Raw genomic sequence first — 18,458 nt, forward strand, 5'->3', positions numbered from 1 at the left:
TCTGTCTGTCAAATATTATAAATAAAATCTTAAAAAAAAAAAAAAAACCTTTAAAAACCACCATTAGAAAATTTGTTGATCTAGAGTAGTAGTCTTATGCCTGGCATGTATGTTTGATTTGTCCCTCCACCCCTCCATTGGTTTGTCCCTCCACCCATCCAAGCATTATCTGTGTGGCCAAAGGAAATTTTGAAGGTTGTGGCTACTCCACGCTGCTAGCTGGTGCATGTGTAAGATGAAGTTCGTAGATAGGGTCTCCCTTAACAGGGGCAAGGGAGCCGGGACCGGTGATGACTTCTGCCAAGGTGTAAATTCACTTCAGAGGAAAGTAGGGGTGTGGAGGGTTAGGAATAAAACAAATATGAGAAGGGAGAAAAGTAGGAATGGGTGACAAGGTATGAAAGCCGATCAAGCCGATCAATGTGCGTCATTTATTAGCGGAGTTCGCTGAGGTAATCAGTGGTAATATTTAGAAGAGTATTAGGGAGTGTAGCATAAACCATTGCTGTTTCCTTGGGATGTCTCGGTGGCTCAGTCAGTTAAGCTGCTGCCTTAGGCTCAGGTCATGATCCCGGGGTCTTAGGACGAGTCCTGCATGGAGATACTTGCTGAGCGGGGAGCCTGCTTCTCTCTCTGCCTCTGCCTGCCACTCTGCCTGCTTGTGCTCTCTCTCTCTCTCTCTCTGACGAATAAGTAAATAAATAAAATCTTTAAAAACACACACACAGGGGCACCTGGGTGGTTCAGTGGGTTAAAGCCTCTGCCTTTGGCTGAGGTCATGATCCCAGGGTTCTGGGATCGAGCCTCGCATCGGGCTCTCTGCTCGGCGGGAAGCCCGCTTCCTCCTCTCTCTCTCTCTCTGCCTGTCTCTCCGCCTACTTGAGATCTCTGTCTGTCAAATAAATAAAATTTAAAAAAAACCAAAAACAAACAAAAAAAGCCACACACACACACACACACACACACACACACACACACAGAAAAAACCATTGCTATTTCCCAAACTTTATTCTAGTGTGGCTAAAAAGAACTGAGCTACTACTCACTGACAAAGTAAGTCTCACCCTCTGTCTTTTTAATTATTGTTATTGTTATTATTTTACTTTTTTTTTTGTAAATTTTTTTTTTTAAGATTTTATTTATTTGCCAGAGAGAGAGAGAGAACACACAAGCAGGCAGAGAGGCAGGCAGAGGTGGTGAGAGAAGCAGGCTCCCTGCAGGGCAAGGAGCCCAATGCGGGACTCGATCCCAGGATGCTGGGATCACGACCTGAGCCGAAGGCAGCGGCTTAACCAACTGAGCCACCCAGAGGTCCCTATTATTTTACTTTTAATTGTCTTGTTTCCTTGGCTTCTCTCCTTTTTAAAAAAAAACTTAATAATTAGTATGACATTATTGAATACTTATTATTAGCAAAATATGAGAATATTAAATCCTCTAAATTGGTAATTCTGATTCTGACTTCTGTTATTGGATGGATAATAAAAGAATAAAGTCTATGCTTAACAATCTGCACTCTTCATACTTACTAGTGGATAAACTTGCAGAGACGTATATAAGCTAGAAAAGGTGAAAAGATGAGTTAATGAGGCAGATTTTTCCCTTTGTAAGAAAATTCAACACAATTCTCTATGCAACTCTCAAATTTATATCTGAATAGAGCTGCACTTGAAAAAGAATAAACAAATACAGATAACTGGTTATTATATGAATAAGTAAAAATTGGGCAGTAAAAAATGGACAATTTTGGAGTTAAACGTAAGAATCAGGAGAAGCATACTTTTTGGTGTGTGGTGGGGTGTTTGCTGGTAGGTTGATATCATGTTCTTTAGATCAATACATTTCAAAATGTTGATCAGAGGACATTTACACTGTAAAATCAGGTCAGTCTTTTATTCCCTGCCCTCTTAGTTTTTGTGTCTTTTCAGTCATGAACATGGAATGTCTATAGTACTTCTGCAGACAGCACTTTCTTCTGTAGTTGCTGTTCCTCTCTTTGCCTGATTTTCTTGTCTTGGAGGTAGGGGACCCTGTCCTTATGCTTATAGTCTGACACCACGCGGGCTCCCAGCCTTGTGATTGGTTGCTCCTGTGGCAGCTTTTTCTTGAGCTCCCTTAGTGGTATCATGCAGTACTTGCAACAACTTCTTATTGGTCTCAAATGTAGAGGGGTTGGGGGGGTGGTGAGAAATAAAGAAGGGATTTTTTAAAAGGAAAGCAGGTGAAGGGAAGGGAAAGAGAGACTAAAAGGGATGCTTACTGTGTAGAGTAGTGGTTATTTCTTCTGGTGCCATTCTTGGTTAGAAATAGCTTCTACCTCAGTGGAGGGACCCAGCCTCCAAATGGGAGGCAAGTTCTCTATCCTCTTTGTCTCTCAATTTGTTGATTTGCTTTCCCCATAACAGCGTTTGAGGATACCAGTGGTTTTTGTCTTCTCTGTCATTGGATGGCCCAGGGCCAGCAGTAACAGTGATTTCAGTGTACTGTTTTGCCACACCGTGATTCACTGTAGAGGGTTGGCGTCACTGTGCACATAAACGGCTGATGCTGAAGAGCAGAATCAGAGTCTCTCGTGAATACTCTTGGTGTATTTCTAGCATGGACAGATAGGTAGCTGGTGCTCTGTGGAACCTTAAACTCCAAATTAAAGTTCTACTGCATAGTCACTAATTTGGGTCTTCCTTTTTTGGGTTTCCTTTGTGGCCAGAAAGTATTCTTTTCATCTGATGTGTTATGGGGCACTGAAGGAAAGGTAGCCAAGGGAATTCTGTACTGTTGCAATCTTGCTCTATGGCTAAGATATGGTAAGATATGCATCTGGAAGTACATACACCTTTGGGAGACATTTTAAGTTCTCCTAGGCTTATTATGGTCCTCCGTGTGATTACTGTACTATTGCTAGGCTTATTCTCTTTGAAAAATGCTCATCTTTTGAAAGAAGGTTTAGAATTCTTGTTTTCTTTCTTTTTTTAAAAACTGGTAATTGAATTCTTTCTAACTGGTCTTCCACCAGATGGTGCTAGTGTTACATAGCTAAAGGTAAACTTGCCGGCTTTGAAATTTTGAGCTTTTATGCCTTCTCTCTTTCTCCTTCACCATACTTCGTTTTTAGTGTTTTATCCACACACACCACTTTCCTAGCACACTGCTGTGTCACCTCACATCTTTTATGTTGCAGGTAGTGAATTGATTTTTTCTTGGCAATCATGAAGGATAACTTAGGTGGTGGGTTCAGAGGCCAGGGACTGAGTAAAACTTAAGGATATATAATATGTAATTTCTTGTAAAATTTTTTTATCATACATTTGTTTCTTATCTGGTCTGTATGTACAAATTGAGACCTTACTCTTGACTTTTCTGCTTGGCCACCTTTTATGTTATAGCAATATCCTAAAATGTTATCGTTTGAGATCTAGAAGCCATGTTCAGAAGTTATTACTAACAAGTGACATGTTTACCCAGATTAAGTTCAAAATAACTTTAATTACTATACAAGACAGTTTGGTAGAATAAAAGAAAATGTTGGGCATTATGTGATATCAGATTTCCTGGGCAATTAACAATTGTTATTTTAAACTTAATTTCTAAACTTTTTCTGTTTACAAATATTACATGGCTATTGCCAAAAAATCTAGAGTTAAAGGAATAAGTCATATTTAAATATTATTAACATTATATACATAAACCTTCTTTTTTCTTCTTTTTATATAGATCTATATTTTAAAATACCAGAGTTGTTTTCATATCATAGTCATATAACCAGTTTTTTTCACCTATTATTTTGTAACCAATTTTTAGCGACAGTATAGGTTTTCATTTAATGAACCCTCTAATGATAGGTGTTTTGATTTTCAGTTTCTTTCAGTAAAAGCTTGACTAGCACTTTTTCATTTTTTGTGTATTTTAAGATCTCTTTTGTATGAATTCCTAAAAACGTAATAGCTGTTCAGAAAGAATGCATGTTTTTGTAACTTGATCTATATTTTCAAGGTACCATCTGAAAGAATTCTACAGTTTAAACATCTTTAACAGCAAATGATTTTGCTTGTTTCTTTGCTTCCTTATCACCAGGTTACCCTGGTTTTTAAAGCAAGTAGTTACTGTTCATTTGAGACTCCCTAAAATGGCAATTCATCACTAAATTCTAGAACCTAAAATTGTTTTGATATTTTCTTAGAAATAAGCTTTATCCTTTAAACATTAAATCCTAGACCCCCTTTTTGTTCATGGTGGTTTGGTTTTGGCTTTGTCTCCTACCCCCTAAAAGTACAACAGCCATCCTTTCATACTTCAGAATGGGTTATCTCTTGTGCAAAGCACAGAATCAAGGTCTCTGTTGGCTGTTTTAGCACTTTCTTTTACTTGTTGGGAATCTTAGCTCAAGCCATTACTCTCTCCGTATGAATGTTTCTCAGTCTGAAAATTTGGAAGAATGGTTTTTAGATAAATTGTTTTTAAAAACTTTAGTGAAATTAATTGTGCATTTAAAGTAGCTATTTAGTGCATGTTTTTTGGTGGGCAGAAGGAAGAAAAGAAAGCTTGTTACATAACAGTAAATTTTGAAGAATTCTAATGTACTTTTGAAAAGAAGAACACATCAGTTTTTGTGTTTTTTTTTTTTTTTAAGATTTTATTTATTTGACAGAGATCACAAGTAGGCAGATGGGGGAGAAGCAGACTGCCCACTGAGCAGAGAGCCCAATGTGGGGCTTGATCCCAGGACCCTGAGATCATGACCTGAGCTGAAGGCAGAGGCTTAACCCACTGAGCCACCCAGGCACCACAAGAACACATCAGTTTTTATTGATTTAAGCACTATATCTTGGCTGATTTTGATATCTTAATAAAAAACTGCATTTTCATTTAAATAGATTACCTTTGAATTGAATTTCTCCTGTTAACATAAGGAAGCATGTGATTTATTTTAAAATAAGAGAAAACACCAAAGCTATTTTTGTATTTGGGAAATGGGGAGAAGAGAGGAGACATCATGGAACTTTGTAAATGAATGTGAAAAACTATTAGCCTAATAACTTAAAAAAACAAACTGCTGGTTTTCCTGTCTCATGAAAAGAATCCCCACCCCACCCCATCTCAATTTGGTAAAAGAAATTGCCATTCTCAAAAAAAAAAAAAAAATTGCCATTCTCTTTATTGTCAAATAGTCACTATAAGAAAACTACTTGCAAACTGGGCTTTATTTTTTTTAATTTTTTTTTTAAAGATTTTATTTATTTATTTGACAGAGAGAGAGGTCACAAGTAGGCAGAGAGGTAGGCAGAGAGAGAGGGGAAAGCAGGCTCCCTGCTGAGCAGAGAGCCTGATGTGGGCTTGATCCCAGGACCCTGAGATCATGACCTGAGCCAAAGGCAGAGGCTTAACCCACTGAGCCACCCAGGTACCCCGACAAATTGGGTTTTAAAAGATTCATCAGCATACAATCTGTTTTGGCAGAAGACACTACAAATTCTGTAATTTAAACATATCTTTTCTTTTTTTTTTTTTTTAATTTTATTTATTTATTTGACAGACAGAGATCACAAGTAGGCAGAGGCAGGCAGAGGGAGAGAGAGAAGGAAGCAGGCCCCCCGCTGAGCAGAGAGCCCAATATGGGGCTCAATCCCAGGACCCTGGGATCATGACCTGAGCGGAAGGCAGAGGCTTTAACCCACTGAGCCACCCAGGCGCCCCTAAACATATCTTTTCAAAAAATAAAATTATATTGATAAATGGTCAGTTTATGTAATGTCATTGAATTTAACTTAAGATATAACAATTTATCATTTTTAACGTAGTTTTTATTAAAGGGTTTTTATTAAAATTTTAAAAAATGAATTTAAAAGTATATCCATCCATATAGTGGGCATTTCACTTACTTTTTAGTTTTGGCTGTGTGGTTTGTATTTTTTTTTTTTTTAATTAAAAAAAGACCCTAAAATTGTGCTGAATTTGATTAGGTGTTTTTAGAAATACATATTCAATTATAGAGTATTAGCACATTAACATATATGTTAAGTAAAATGTAAGTCTGGTGGTAGCTTCTGAAATGTACTTACATATTTTTAACACTTGAGATACTGTATGTATATATTTAAGTATTTGTATGCACTAGCAATTTGAAGGGGCTTCAGAGCACTGTAATAATATTGAACCTTCAGTTCATTTACAACTATGTCAGTTAAGTTCCCCCCAAATAATAAATTCTGCTCAGAATCTTGTCTGGTTTATGGCAAAATAAATAAAGTAATCAAATTGCTAAGATTATGCACCCAGTTTCTTTACACCAGAGAGAAATTCGTTTTGTGGAATGTAATACTTATTAAATCGTGAGCTGTCTGAATTTTATGTAAAGTTCATTTTTGCTTTTCTCAAAATATATTAGAGATAATTGGAATACTTTTCCATAGCTTATTTGGAAACTTGCAATAAACAGAAAGTGGCTTAGAAAATCTAGCATACTTTTTGAGTGTCTATCTTTGACATCCAAATGGGAATGAACAAAATGGGGGTGGGAGCATTATAAACACTTTTATCCTTTGCAACTTCTCCTGGAAAAAATCATCACCACTCCCAGCTTGATTTGTTTCATTTAGTTCTTGCCACATAAACTTCTTAGGTCCTTATATGTTGTATATTGAAGAAATCAGTGTTGAGGGTTTTTTGTTCATTTAGATTATTGGAGCATTCTGTTCTATGCTTAGAAGTGACCTGTTTATTGGACCCATGCTATCTAATAACTAAAGCATATGAAATTTACTACATTTTGCATTGATTTAATATTAACGTTAATCTAAAATATTTCAGTGCAGTGTGTCACATCTGTTTTGTATTCCTCTGTTTAAAAGAAGTGGCAGTGTGGTATTTGGAGGAATATTTATTATCTGAGTGTTTTTCTTTGCAACAGTTTCCCTCAGTCTATTGAGAATTATAACTTCCAAGAGACAGTGAATCACCCAGCAAATTCTCAGGTACCAAACTGCTAAAAGCCACAGTTAACTGGAATTTTTATTTACCACTTCATTACCCTTTACTTAACAGTGGCAATTTTGGAGCCTTCTTGAAATGATAGAAAATAAATCTGTGGTGAAATTTTTAAAAATATTCTTTCCCTTAATAATCAGTCCAGCCTGTACTTCATGGATACTCTAGGTTTTTTTAAGAAAAAAACTTTGTTAGACTGAGTGTTGATTTGTGTTTGAAACCAGTTTTCCATGACCAATGACTGAATATTCTTACCCTGTAATGGTGCTTCCTAACTTTTTGAGGGGTTATGGCTCTTAAGTAATCACTGAAAACTATAATCCCGTTTCCTAGAAAAAAATGCATAGACACCATATTTTGTATGTAGTTTTAGTTAATCCTGTTTCTCCCCACCCAGAAGATCATGGGCCTCTGGTTAGAAACTGCCACTATAATGGAACTGAAAAATCCCTTCTAGAGTGTTGGTTTTAACATCCTGTTATGCCCCATTAAGAGTTTTCTTCACTTCAAGCTTTATTTGACATTACGTTTTCTCCTTCATCATTACATAGTAGAAGTTAAACAGAATCTAAATCTTATTTTGGAGAAAAAGCACAATTACCTTTTAATTTTAAAGTGCATATCTGAAATTGTAGAATATATTTGGCCTTCTAGGTGCTTTAGATTCTACCTTAGACACATAAGAAAGGAAGAAGTTGGTCTTTCCGTAAGAAGGTGTTATTACACTTATTGTTTAGCACAACAATATGGGTTTTCATTTTAATGAGAGGTTTAAAGCTGTTTAGAAGTTGCTTGTGTGTGCTGGTTAAGAGTGTGACTTAGGTTTAAAACAGATTAGGGTTCAAATTCAACTCAGTAGTTTACCAGCCGAGTGACCTTGGGCATATTACTTACCTGTTAAAAAAAATCACCATAGGGGCACCTGGGTGGCTCAGTGGGTTAAAGCCTCTGCCTTCCGCTCAGGTCATAATCTCAGGGTCCTGGGATTGAGCCCCACATCGGGCTCTCTGCTCAGCGGGGAGCCTGCTTCCCCCTCTTTCTCTGCCTGCCTCTCTGCCTACTTGTGATCTCTCTCTCTGTCAAATAAATAAATAAAATCTTGAAAAAAAAATCACCATAAAAGGATTAAATGAGATAAAGTCTATAAAGTGGTTGGTTTTGTACTGTGTGTGTAATATGCACTCAGTTACCTCTCTGTACAATGGTAAACAATTACAGAGTGTTCATTTTTCCTATTAGGAAATTTAGGACAGTAGACTTGGTTGCAAAAATATATATAAGTCTTCATATTCCCCAAAATAATCTTCTCAAGTCTTGATGACTTATAATTGTTGTCAAAGTTCAGTCAAGAATTCTTCAAAGATGGGTAGCAAACTAACTATTTTCACACTTTTCTTATCAGTGTTCAGCTGTAATAGTGAGGCAATATGTTAAAAGTTACCCACTAAACTTGCCTCACAAAGTAAATATTGAGGAACAGAGAAAGGAAGACGTTTCTAAGAGTGGATTAAAAAGCACAAACATGTTTCTGCTTTTGAGTCTTGACACCTGGCTGGTCTCATGGTAAAGCCACAGGTATCATGAATACTTCGGGTAGATAATGTTCCTTTGCATATATGTCATAAAGAATACCTCCAACTTAGGGGCACCTGGGTGGCTTAGTTGGTTAAGTGTCTGACTTCGGCTCAAGCCATGATCTCAGGGTCCTGGGATCAAGCCCTGTGTCTGGCTCCCTGCTCAGTGGGGAGTCTGCTTCTCCCTCTCTCTCTGCCCCTCCCCCCACTTATGTGCTCACACGTGTGCTCTCTTTCTCTAAGAAATAAATAAAATCTGAAAAAAAGAATACCTGTAATTTAAAAATGTTGAAGGAGTAAAGTAGTAATGTCAACCACTGTATCCTTGTCCACTGTAAAAGACTGTTCTCACCGGGTTTGAAAAGTGTTTGGAGTCAAAGAAGAAGAGGATAATGTGTGTTATGTTTTGACTAAATAATGGTTTAATACCTGCCTGAAGTGAAAGGCTTCAAGTTTTCTAAAAGGATGATTTCAGACCTTCCTGAAAAGAAGTGGGATAATATCCTGTCTGATCCCTTTCCTATTCACATTTGTGGTTGTTCATTATAATTGAGTAATGTTTATGGCAGTGATTTTTAATATATCCACATGTGCACATATCCACTCACATGTATGTGTTTTACATGATACTTTAGAATGATTAATTCAGTTGGGAGTCATAAGTATTAATAACAGATTATGAACAGAAGAGAATCTCAGTATATTCTGGAAATTCAAAGTTTGCATTAGGGGAAAGGGTCCATCGTGTTCATCTATAAACTGTGTCCTTACTACTGACAGGAAACAACTCAATGAATTTGTTATGGATTTAAACCTGTGTATTTCCTCTGTGAAGAACACAAACCTTACTTGATCACTTTATGAAAAATTATATGCTACAGGTACCACTGAAATATAAAGAAAGCACTTTGCACTGCAGTTCTTTTTCTTATAATGCCCAGTCTTATTCATTAATTTTCTTTGACCAGGGAGAAAGTTTGGAAAATCATATTTCCCCTTTTCTTTCTTCTCAGTATCGTCAGTGAAGCAGGGGCATCAATCTACAGTGTCAGCCCTGAAGCTAACAAAGAGATGCCAGGGCTGGACCCTAATTTGAGAAGTGCAGGTAAGAAACTATGGGCCATCACAAAGGTGTGTGGTTTTGATATTTTGAAGGACTTTTATTTTTAGCAAGCAAGAAAATTTAGAAGATATATGCATAAAAATTAGCATGTTAGAAAGAAAATGGTTGATTAGAATAGTAGTTGAAATTATGGAAAAGAAGAGGAAGAATACTGTTTTTAAAGAGTATAGTAAGGGGCGCCTGGGTGGCTCAGTTGTTAAGCATCTGCCTTTGTCTTAGGTCATGATCCCGGCGTCCCGGGATGGAGCCTCAATTAGACTCCCTGCTCAGTGGAGAGCCTGCTTCTCCTTCTACCACTCCCCCTGCTTATGTTCCCTCTCTCACTGTCTCTCTCTCTGTCAAATAAATAAAATCTTTAAAAAAAAAAAAAAAGTATAGTAAAAAATTAGTCCAAAACATCTTTAGTAAAATTAGGTGCTTAAGTGTTAATAATAAAATTAATAAAATACTCCAGATCTCTTATTACTACTACAAAATATTTATTACAGCTTTTTATTGACAAAAAATAATATATTAACCTAAATATAGTACAAATATATAAACACGCACAGTTTCTTGCTGTTTGTCGAATGATCAGTTTCTCTTGTCTTGCTAATAGGGGCAGTCATTAATGTTTAAAACAGCCTGCTTTGATTTTAGTTTTATTAAGTTGCTTTGGTTTCTGTTTTGTGAAATAGTTAAAATCTTGTGTGTGAAGAAATTGAGATACTTTCATACATCTAGTGAAAGTAATTTGTATTATAAGCAAATTATTAAATCTGGTCAGAGTGTCTCTCTGTGTGATAGTGGGATATTTAGACTACTTTTTCATTTAAAATTTTTCCTTAAGGGGCGCCTGGGTGGCTCAGTTGATTAAGCGTCTGCCTTTGGCTTTGGTCATGATCCTGGAGTCTGGAGATAGAGCCCCACATTGGGCTCCCTGCTCAGCAGGAAGTCTGCTTCTCCCTCTGTCCCTTACCCCCTCTTGTGTTCTTGTGCACTTTCTCTCTCTCTCAAATAAATAAAATCTTTAAAAAAGTAAAATTTTCCTTAAATATTCTCATCACGTTTCATTGGCTGTTCTTGAAATCTATACTTGGAAATACATATTTGAAAATTTTTGCATTAGTCTGAGGCTAAAAACCTATTTCTTACATTCAGAAGAGCTTGTGGTTTCCCTTCAATTGTTTGTTCCATGATATCCTCTGTCTAAAATGATCATCTTCTCAAACTCAGATCCCAGCTCAAAATCTTGGTCCTTCTGTGAAGCTTTTTCCTATCACAGCAGCTCAGTGTTGGTCTCTGCCTCCTTGCCTGTGCTCTTTTGGTACTGACCTTGTAATAACAATAGCAATAATAGTGGTAGGAGGAGATACAGTAATCATAGTGGGAGCTGCTAATACTAATCTTTTAAAGCACTTAATATAGGTGAAACATTGTGTTAAATGCATTACCAGGATTATTTTGTTTTATTCTTATAAACCAAGGCTTAAAGTGTCCACATAATCAATAAGTGCATATATAATACTTGTGTACTTGTATAATAAAAAGATACGTTTTTTAATTACAAGATAAAATTCAGGGGCGCCTGGGTGGCTCAGTCAGTTGTGTCCAACTCTTGATTTTGGCTCAGGTCATGATCTCAGGGTTCCGAGATCGAGCCCCACGTTGGGGTCTGATCCACACTGAGTGTGGAGCCTGTTTAAGATTCTCTCTCTTGCTCTCCCTTTGCCCCTCCCCCACTCTCTCTCTGTCAAAAAAATAAATTAAAATTCAATTCAGAACCTTTCAAGTTGGCACTGAAAGGGAATCTTCCAAAAGAACATTTGAAAGAAATATTGTCTAGGGAGTGGCAGTCTCTCAGATCTCCCACTGCTAAGGGGGCTACTCTTTCCTCTTCACTGGCCTATGTGGGTGCGTAACTGTCAACAGTGTTACAGGTGAGACAAGATTATAACATTCCAACAAGACTGTCTGAAAATAGGCAATAATAAAAAGAAGAATTATTATATGGCCCGAATTACTCAGATTCCAAAGTCTGGTTGTGTCTTCAATTTGGGATTCACTGCAGGTATGCCTTCCTGCTATGTCTCAGCTTGCTTTCACCTGGCAATGACTATGTTGATCCCTGTCAACTCAAAACATCCACATAGACATTTTGAGCCTTCAAGAACTGATTCTGGAAGCAATTATTGAAAGAAGCTCAGAGTTTCCACTCTAGGTTTTCTAGAGTTCACTTCTTCCTCAATTCTTCATTTCTAGTGATTGATGGCAGGGATGACTTTATAATTCATTTGAGACCTGTCCTACCTATGGGTGTGGGTTTTCCTTTTCAGCCCTCCATAAGTTTACTATAGCAGAACATAACAGAACCTTAACATTCATGCAGTGTTAAACATATGTAAGAAGATGACCTTCATATTACTGTATCTTCTTGACCAGTTTGTCAGCTTACTGAGAGCAGAGGTTATCCTTATATATTCTTACAGTCCCCCGTAATAAGTTCATTATACTGGAGAGGCATTTAAATTGGATAGAATAGTAGGTAGGTGGTATTAAAATGTTTATTATGGATTTCTGATTTAAAATAGAAGATTGAGTATTCCTTTACTCCCTTCTGAACTCCCATAAAAGTGACAGTAGCGTGATGGAAAGAAGGCACAAACTTTCTAGGACAAGGAAGGGAGAGGAAAGAACAGCAATAATCGTTTTGAAATGGGAAAGCAAATGGCTGAATAATAAGTGATCTAGCCAACTTGAGAAAGTTGAATACTAAGACAGCATTGTAGAAAACCAAGAACTAATCTGAAATGATCATGGAACCCTTGTAGGTTCAGGAAATGCATGCACCAAGTTACCTTTAGAAGTATCTTGGGAGGGCTGCAGGTAGGCCTAAGTGAGAGGATTGATTGAAAGTTCTGTGTAGAAAGCAGTTAGACGCAATTAAACACAGAATACCATTTAACCTAGCAATTCCACCCCTCAGTATATACTCAAAAGAGTTGAAAACAAGGACTCAAATGTATACGTGTACGCAGTGCTCATAGCAACACTATTCACATAGCCAAAAGCTGGAAACAACCCAAATGTCCATCACTGGATGGATGGATAAACAAAAGGTGGTATATCCATACAACAAGGTATTATTTTTAGTCATAACAAAGAATGAGTACTGACGTGTGCCATAATGTGGGTGAACCTTGAAAACATTCGAAGTGAAAGAAGCCAAACACAAAAGGCCACATACTGTATGGTTACATTTATATGAAATGTCTAGAATAAGGCTAACCTATAGATGCAGAAAGCAGGCACTGGGAAGAGGGAAAAATGAAGAGGGACTACTTTAATGGGTACAGGGTTTTCTTCTGGGGCACTAAAACTGTTTTGGAACTTGGTAGAAGTGGTGGTGTGTACAACAGTGTAAGTATAATAAATGCCACTGAATTGTACACTTGGAAATAGTTAATTTTATGTTATGTGAATTTCCCATCAATTAAAAAAACCAAAATTGTTAGATCTCCTGTTCCCACACAGTTGGGTGACTCTCCTTCTTTCATCTTTGTAGAAGACTGGAGATTTTTTCCTCTGGAGAGGGTTAAACAGAAAGTCTCTCTGCTGGAGGACACAGGTTATACATAATAATGGGGATAGCTGCTGAAAAAAGACAGATTAAATAATTATTTACATGCTGATGTAGAGATCTTAAGACTAAATCTTCCATGCAGGAGATAGGGGAATACTGACCTGCACAAGAGAAAATACCTAATGAAACTGAGATCAGAGGTCCACAAGAAATGAGCCATATCACCATATAATGAAGCCCATAGTTGATAAACTTCACATTAAGGCAAAGCACTTACAGTCTGCTTTTTGGTACCCTGGCCCTGGTGGACAGTCTAGGGTCACCTATCATGTGAGGAGACTTAACAGTGTTGAAGACAGATGTGGGGGTAATGCGAAAGCCACTTAGAGGAAGTAAAGACTATATAGAAGGAAGAAAAATTTTTACATCCTTAGAGAAAAGAAAGGTATTTTATTCACTTAAATGAATTTGACATAAAGTAATATTCACCCTTTTTAGGTGAATTCTTGAATTCATCTATGAATTTTGAAAAGCTTAAACTAATCAGGTTACCACAACCACTGACACTACAATTAAGATAAAGAATATTTTTATCTGGCCAACAGATTAGTCTGCTTCTTGTTCAAAAATGAAATTATTAATTAGGCGATCAAAATCATTTATCGAAACAACATTTTCATAAGTTTTATAATGAAAAAATTCTTATTTGGAATTGCTGAATGAAAAAACAGCATGGGAAGTCTTATCTGCCTCTGTTGCTGTCTGATGGCAAGGGGAAGGGGAAAATGAGGGGAGTATGGGACTTTATAAATAAAAATTTTCACTTTGATATTCCTAGATAACAAAATAAGGTAAATTTTTAGGAGAACACAGTTTAGTACAGTCTTTCAAGCATTAAGTTTATTTGCTTTAGAATGACTTTTAGATTCTAGATATTTCAGAGAACTGAAGACCAAAACCCATAGAACCCTTTTTCTCCTTTGGATAGAAGATAAATTTTGAATGAGGGGGTGGTGCTTTCAGGGTCACTTCATGTGGTTGTGCAGGTCTGTGCACCAGACATCCTGCCTAACCATAGGAGGTAGCTCTGCTTGTGGACCTATGAGAGCACTCAGTCTTTCGCCCCTCCTTTGGGTATAACTAACCTATTTTTTTTTCCTCTAATTCTTAACTTTTTGTTCAGTAGCGGTTTAGTTGTCTCCCTTTCCCCACTGAGTTACATTATTACCATTTAACAGATTACCGTATATTAAAGATGAAATTCCTATGTGTATTTTTAGTCCTCTTTTCCTTGGTCTGCCTTTGCCACAGTGCAAGACTCTCAGTTACGGTGGCTTATGATGTGACTTGCTTTAATCTTTTTTTAATCATACTTTTCTTATGCATTTCCATTTTTCCATATACACTTTAGAGCCATTTAATTGAAATTCTGTTAAATTGGCACCTTCATCCAAGTTCTGTACACTTTATTACTCACAGGCAGCACACACACACACACACACACACACACACAGAGTAAATGGATTGCCCTTCACAATATTTTCTTATTGGTTGTTGATGGCATATGGTACTCTATCAGTTATTGCCTGGGTGTTTTTATTTATTTATTTATTAAAGATTTTTATTTATTTATTTGACAGATCACAAGTAGGTAGAGAGAGAGAGAGAGGGAGGAAGCAGGCTCCCTGCTGAGCAGACAGCCCGATGCGGGGCTCAATCCCAGGACCCTGAGATCATGACCTGAGCCGAAGGCAGAGGCTTTAACCCACTGAGCCACCCAGACACCCTGCCTGGGTGTTTTTAAACCAGCCAATTGAAATCTGAGTTCTGATATTTTTTCAGTTGACTTGTTTGGGTTTTCTAAAGTAGCCAAACATCATCAGTAAATAGTAATCTAGTTTCAATTTGTAAGGACCTATTTAGCTAGAGCGATGCCATCTGGTTAAACAGTGATTTTGTTGTTTATGCAGTAAAACTTAAACTGACCCGGCACGCCCCCCCCCCCCCCTTCCACCAGGGGACTTACTGAAAAGCAAGTCCGGGAAACCAGTCCTAGGTAACAGAGCCCAAATACAAGGGCGGGGCAGGCCAGGTGGAGACATCCAATCAGTGGGGCGCGCATACTGTCTCCCTAGGTACCAAGGAGTGTGGGCCCCGCCTTTTGGGCGCCAATTTTGACCAAAGTGATAGGCTAGTTCAAATATCTACTATAGGGTAAATTGTAATTCAATTGGTCACTTGTGTGTGACCTAGCATAACTGGGCAGCTTTCTCTGTGTGTTGCAATCTCAATGGCCACCTGTGTGTGGCGGGGCTCAACCACATGGCCTTTGCCCTTTAAAAGTTAGTTGGCAAGGCAGGGAGGGGTCGCCCTCTCTGTAAGAGGGACCCCGACCGGTCGGTTTGATTCTTGATGCTTGGCGCAAAATAAAGCTTTGCTTGACCTTCGCTTTGTATCAGTCTCGCTTCTTTGATTATGGACCCATCAAATCTTTTCAGTAATGATACCATCTCTTTTTCCTTGTCCAGTTGTACTGACTAGAATTTTCTGAACAATGGTGAATCATAACCATGACATAGAGATATATTGACATCATGTGGGCAAAATAGTATTGGCATATGCTTGGATATACTACACTGAAAAAATATATAACAGCTTCATTGAGATATAATTTAATAGCATAAAATTTGCCCTTTTAAAGTGTGTAAGTCAGTGTTTTTTAGTACAGTCAGAATGTGCAGCCATCGCCACTATCCAATTTTAGAACATTTTCATCACTCCAAATAGATACCCAGCACCCATTAGCAGTCGGTCCCCCCTTGCCCTCTTCCCCCACCCCCTGATAAATACTGATCTACTTCCCGTCTCTATGGATTTGCCTACTGCAGACATTTCATATAAATGGAATCATTACAACATGTGGTCTTTTGTAACTGGCTTCTTTCACTATCATAATGTTTTCGGAGTTCATTCACACTGTAGCATGTATCAGCACTTCATCCCTTCCCATTGCCAAATAATTTTCCATTATTTGGATATACCATATTTTGTTCATCCATTTATCTGCTGATGGGCATTTGGGTTGTTTTCACTTTTTTGGCTGTTATAAATAATGCTGCTATGAACATTCATATACAAAATTTTATGTGGACATATGTTTTCATTTTTCTTGAATATATACCACACAGTAGTAAAAATTTGCGGACATATGGTAACGATGCTAAACATTTCTAGAATTTTTTTTTACTTCTGTTGCTACTTTCCTCACTGTTTAGTTTCACCCTCTTTCACTGTGTCCATCTTTTCTTCTCTATCCCACAATGTGCACATGCCCTCAGCTTTTGGGCTTTGACTCTTCCTTTGTCTTCGTTCTCTTTATCAGCACTCTGTAAGACTTCTTTTACCTGAGCTACCTATCTGTATCCTAATTTCAGGAATCTTTTGTCAGCCCGATCATTTTCAACCTACGGGTGTGCATTACTACTGTTAATTAACTCCTTTCTTGTTTATCCTGCCAGCACCATCTTCTCTTGAAAGCCTGGACATACAACTTTCCAATTTTCCTTTAAACTGTGTTTAGATTCCTCCTTCGTGAACAACGAACATCCTTCAGATGAACAATGTTCATTTTCCTCTTTCTTCTATCTCCCATCTCTTCTATGCCTGCTTGAGTTTTTATGCTCTGTAGAGTGAGTAGCATCTGAAAGCAAAATACCACTTCTAGAAACATTAGGGTCTATGTAGAGGTTGTTTACTGGGGACGTTGTAACTCCAGAGGCTCTTAGGACTTATTGGAGAATTAATGCGTCATTTAGAAACTGTCATTTAGCAAATCAGTATGAACAAAGGAGATGCTAGCAGTGAACCTGTTAGGAGGAACCAGGTAGAAAATAGGTTAAAGTCCTTTTCTATACTTAAAATAAATTTTTAAACAGAGAAACCTATTCACACTTAACAAATTATGCAACTGCTCTAACCAGTTTCGAAGTTTAGATTTTCATAATGTAGGTTTTCCTGGAGGGGTAGATTTGAGAGTTTTACCTATTATTAATACCTGTTTTTTGAATTTTTGGTACCTTCCTACAGTGATTGTTCTGAGCCTATGTCTTTCACTTGGTTTCCTGTTGTGGGTTGTTGTGTTTTGTTTGTTTTGTTTTGTTTTTAATCTAAAAGTATTTTGGCAATGCATGTATGTGAAAAGCAGTCTTATTGGATTATATTTTTGAAGATTAGAATAAAGAAATGATCTTTCCTTCCAGAGACTATCAGATGTTTCCCTGGTGGCATCTACTCTCACTGTGTAATTATACATGTGATTACTGGGGGAAGCAGCTCCCCTGTAACCTGCAGCACTTGCACTCATTAACCTTTTGTGAGGTTTGACAAGAAAATGTATGTGAAGGCCTTGGAGCCTGGAGTCTGCATCTTCTTCAGTGGGAAAATAGGCAGATTGTATGACACCAGCTTATTGCTCTCTAAGCTGGCTTTGCAAGCTGCCATTGTCACTGTGTGTGAGAAGTAATAATAAAATACATGAAAAAGACTTGAATGTTCATGCAGTGAACTGAATGCTCAGAGTAGAAGTTATCTCTGATGAAGAGGTGGTACAAATCAGTGACAGGAGGATCCGATAGTCACTTGCAAGTGGTGGCTTCTGTTGCCAGACCTTGAATAGTTTAATAACATAAGAACAGGCATGGGATCTCCTTTGATGGCCTTAAAGTTTTCAATGAATGGGTTTATATTTCATCCAACATTCAGTGTGAGAAGATGACACTGACTAGCTTTCTCACATTTAGAAAATGAAAGCTGTTTGTATGTAAGGACCCAATGTAACTATACCATTTGGGAAAAGAAAAAAAAAAGAGCTACCCTTGGAAGTATCCTTAATATTCATACCAAACTTCTTTTCTGCAGCTAAATCTATCTTATAAGTTAAATTAGGTATGAAATTTTGCTACCATTTCGTAAGAAAAAGTTGAGAAATGATGACCAAGTAAAAACATGAAAACAGATAAAGGAATGTTGGAAGCTAACTCAGATCTCTTGACCGTGGATTGTTATGGTCAGGAAAGGGATGTGATTTAGAACTGTGAGTGAGTGTGTTCAGAGACAAGCAGCTGAGATTCAGATCACTTCACAGTTACTCTTGCAATCACATCTAAGGCAATACAAGTGTGTTCATGAGCCAACTGACTTGGTCTCCAGGTGCAGTAAG

At 37.5% G+C, this 18,458-nt stretch overlaps 1 protein-coding gene across 1 annotated transcript in view; it reads left to right on the forward strand.

Moving 5' to 3' along the window:
- The window catches only part of SRBD1 (S1 RNA binding domain 1), a 195,780-nt gene that overhangs the window by 96,550 nt on the left and 80,772 nt on the right, over positions 1-18,458 (forward strand). Inside the window, exon 15 of the mRNA XM_080813290.1 lies at positions 9,569-9,660. Within this exon, the coding sequence (XP_080669416.1) occupies positions 9,569-9,660 (92 nt within the window). The remainder of the gene's footprint in view (positions 1-9,568; positions 9,661-18,458) is intronic.

This window comes from Martes martes (assembly GCF_963455335.1).
Source record: "Martes martes genome assembly, chromosome: 9".
In the NCBI taxonomy this organism is placed as follows: Eukaryota; Metazoa; Chordata; class Mammalia; order Carnivora; family Mustelidae; genus Martes; species Martes martes.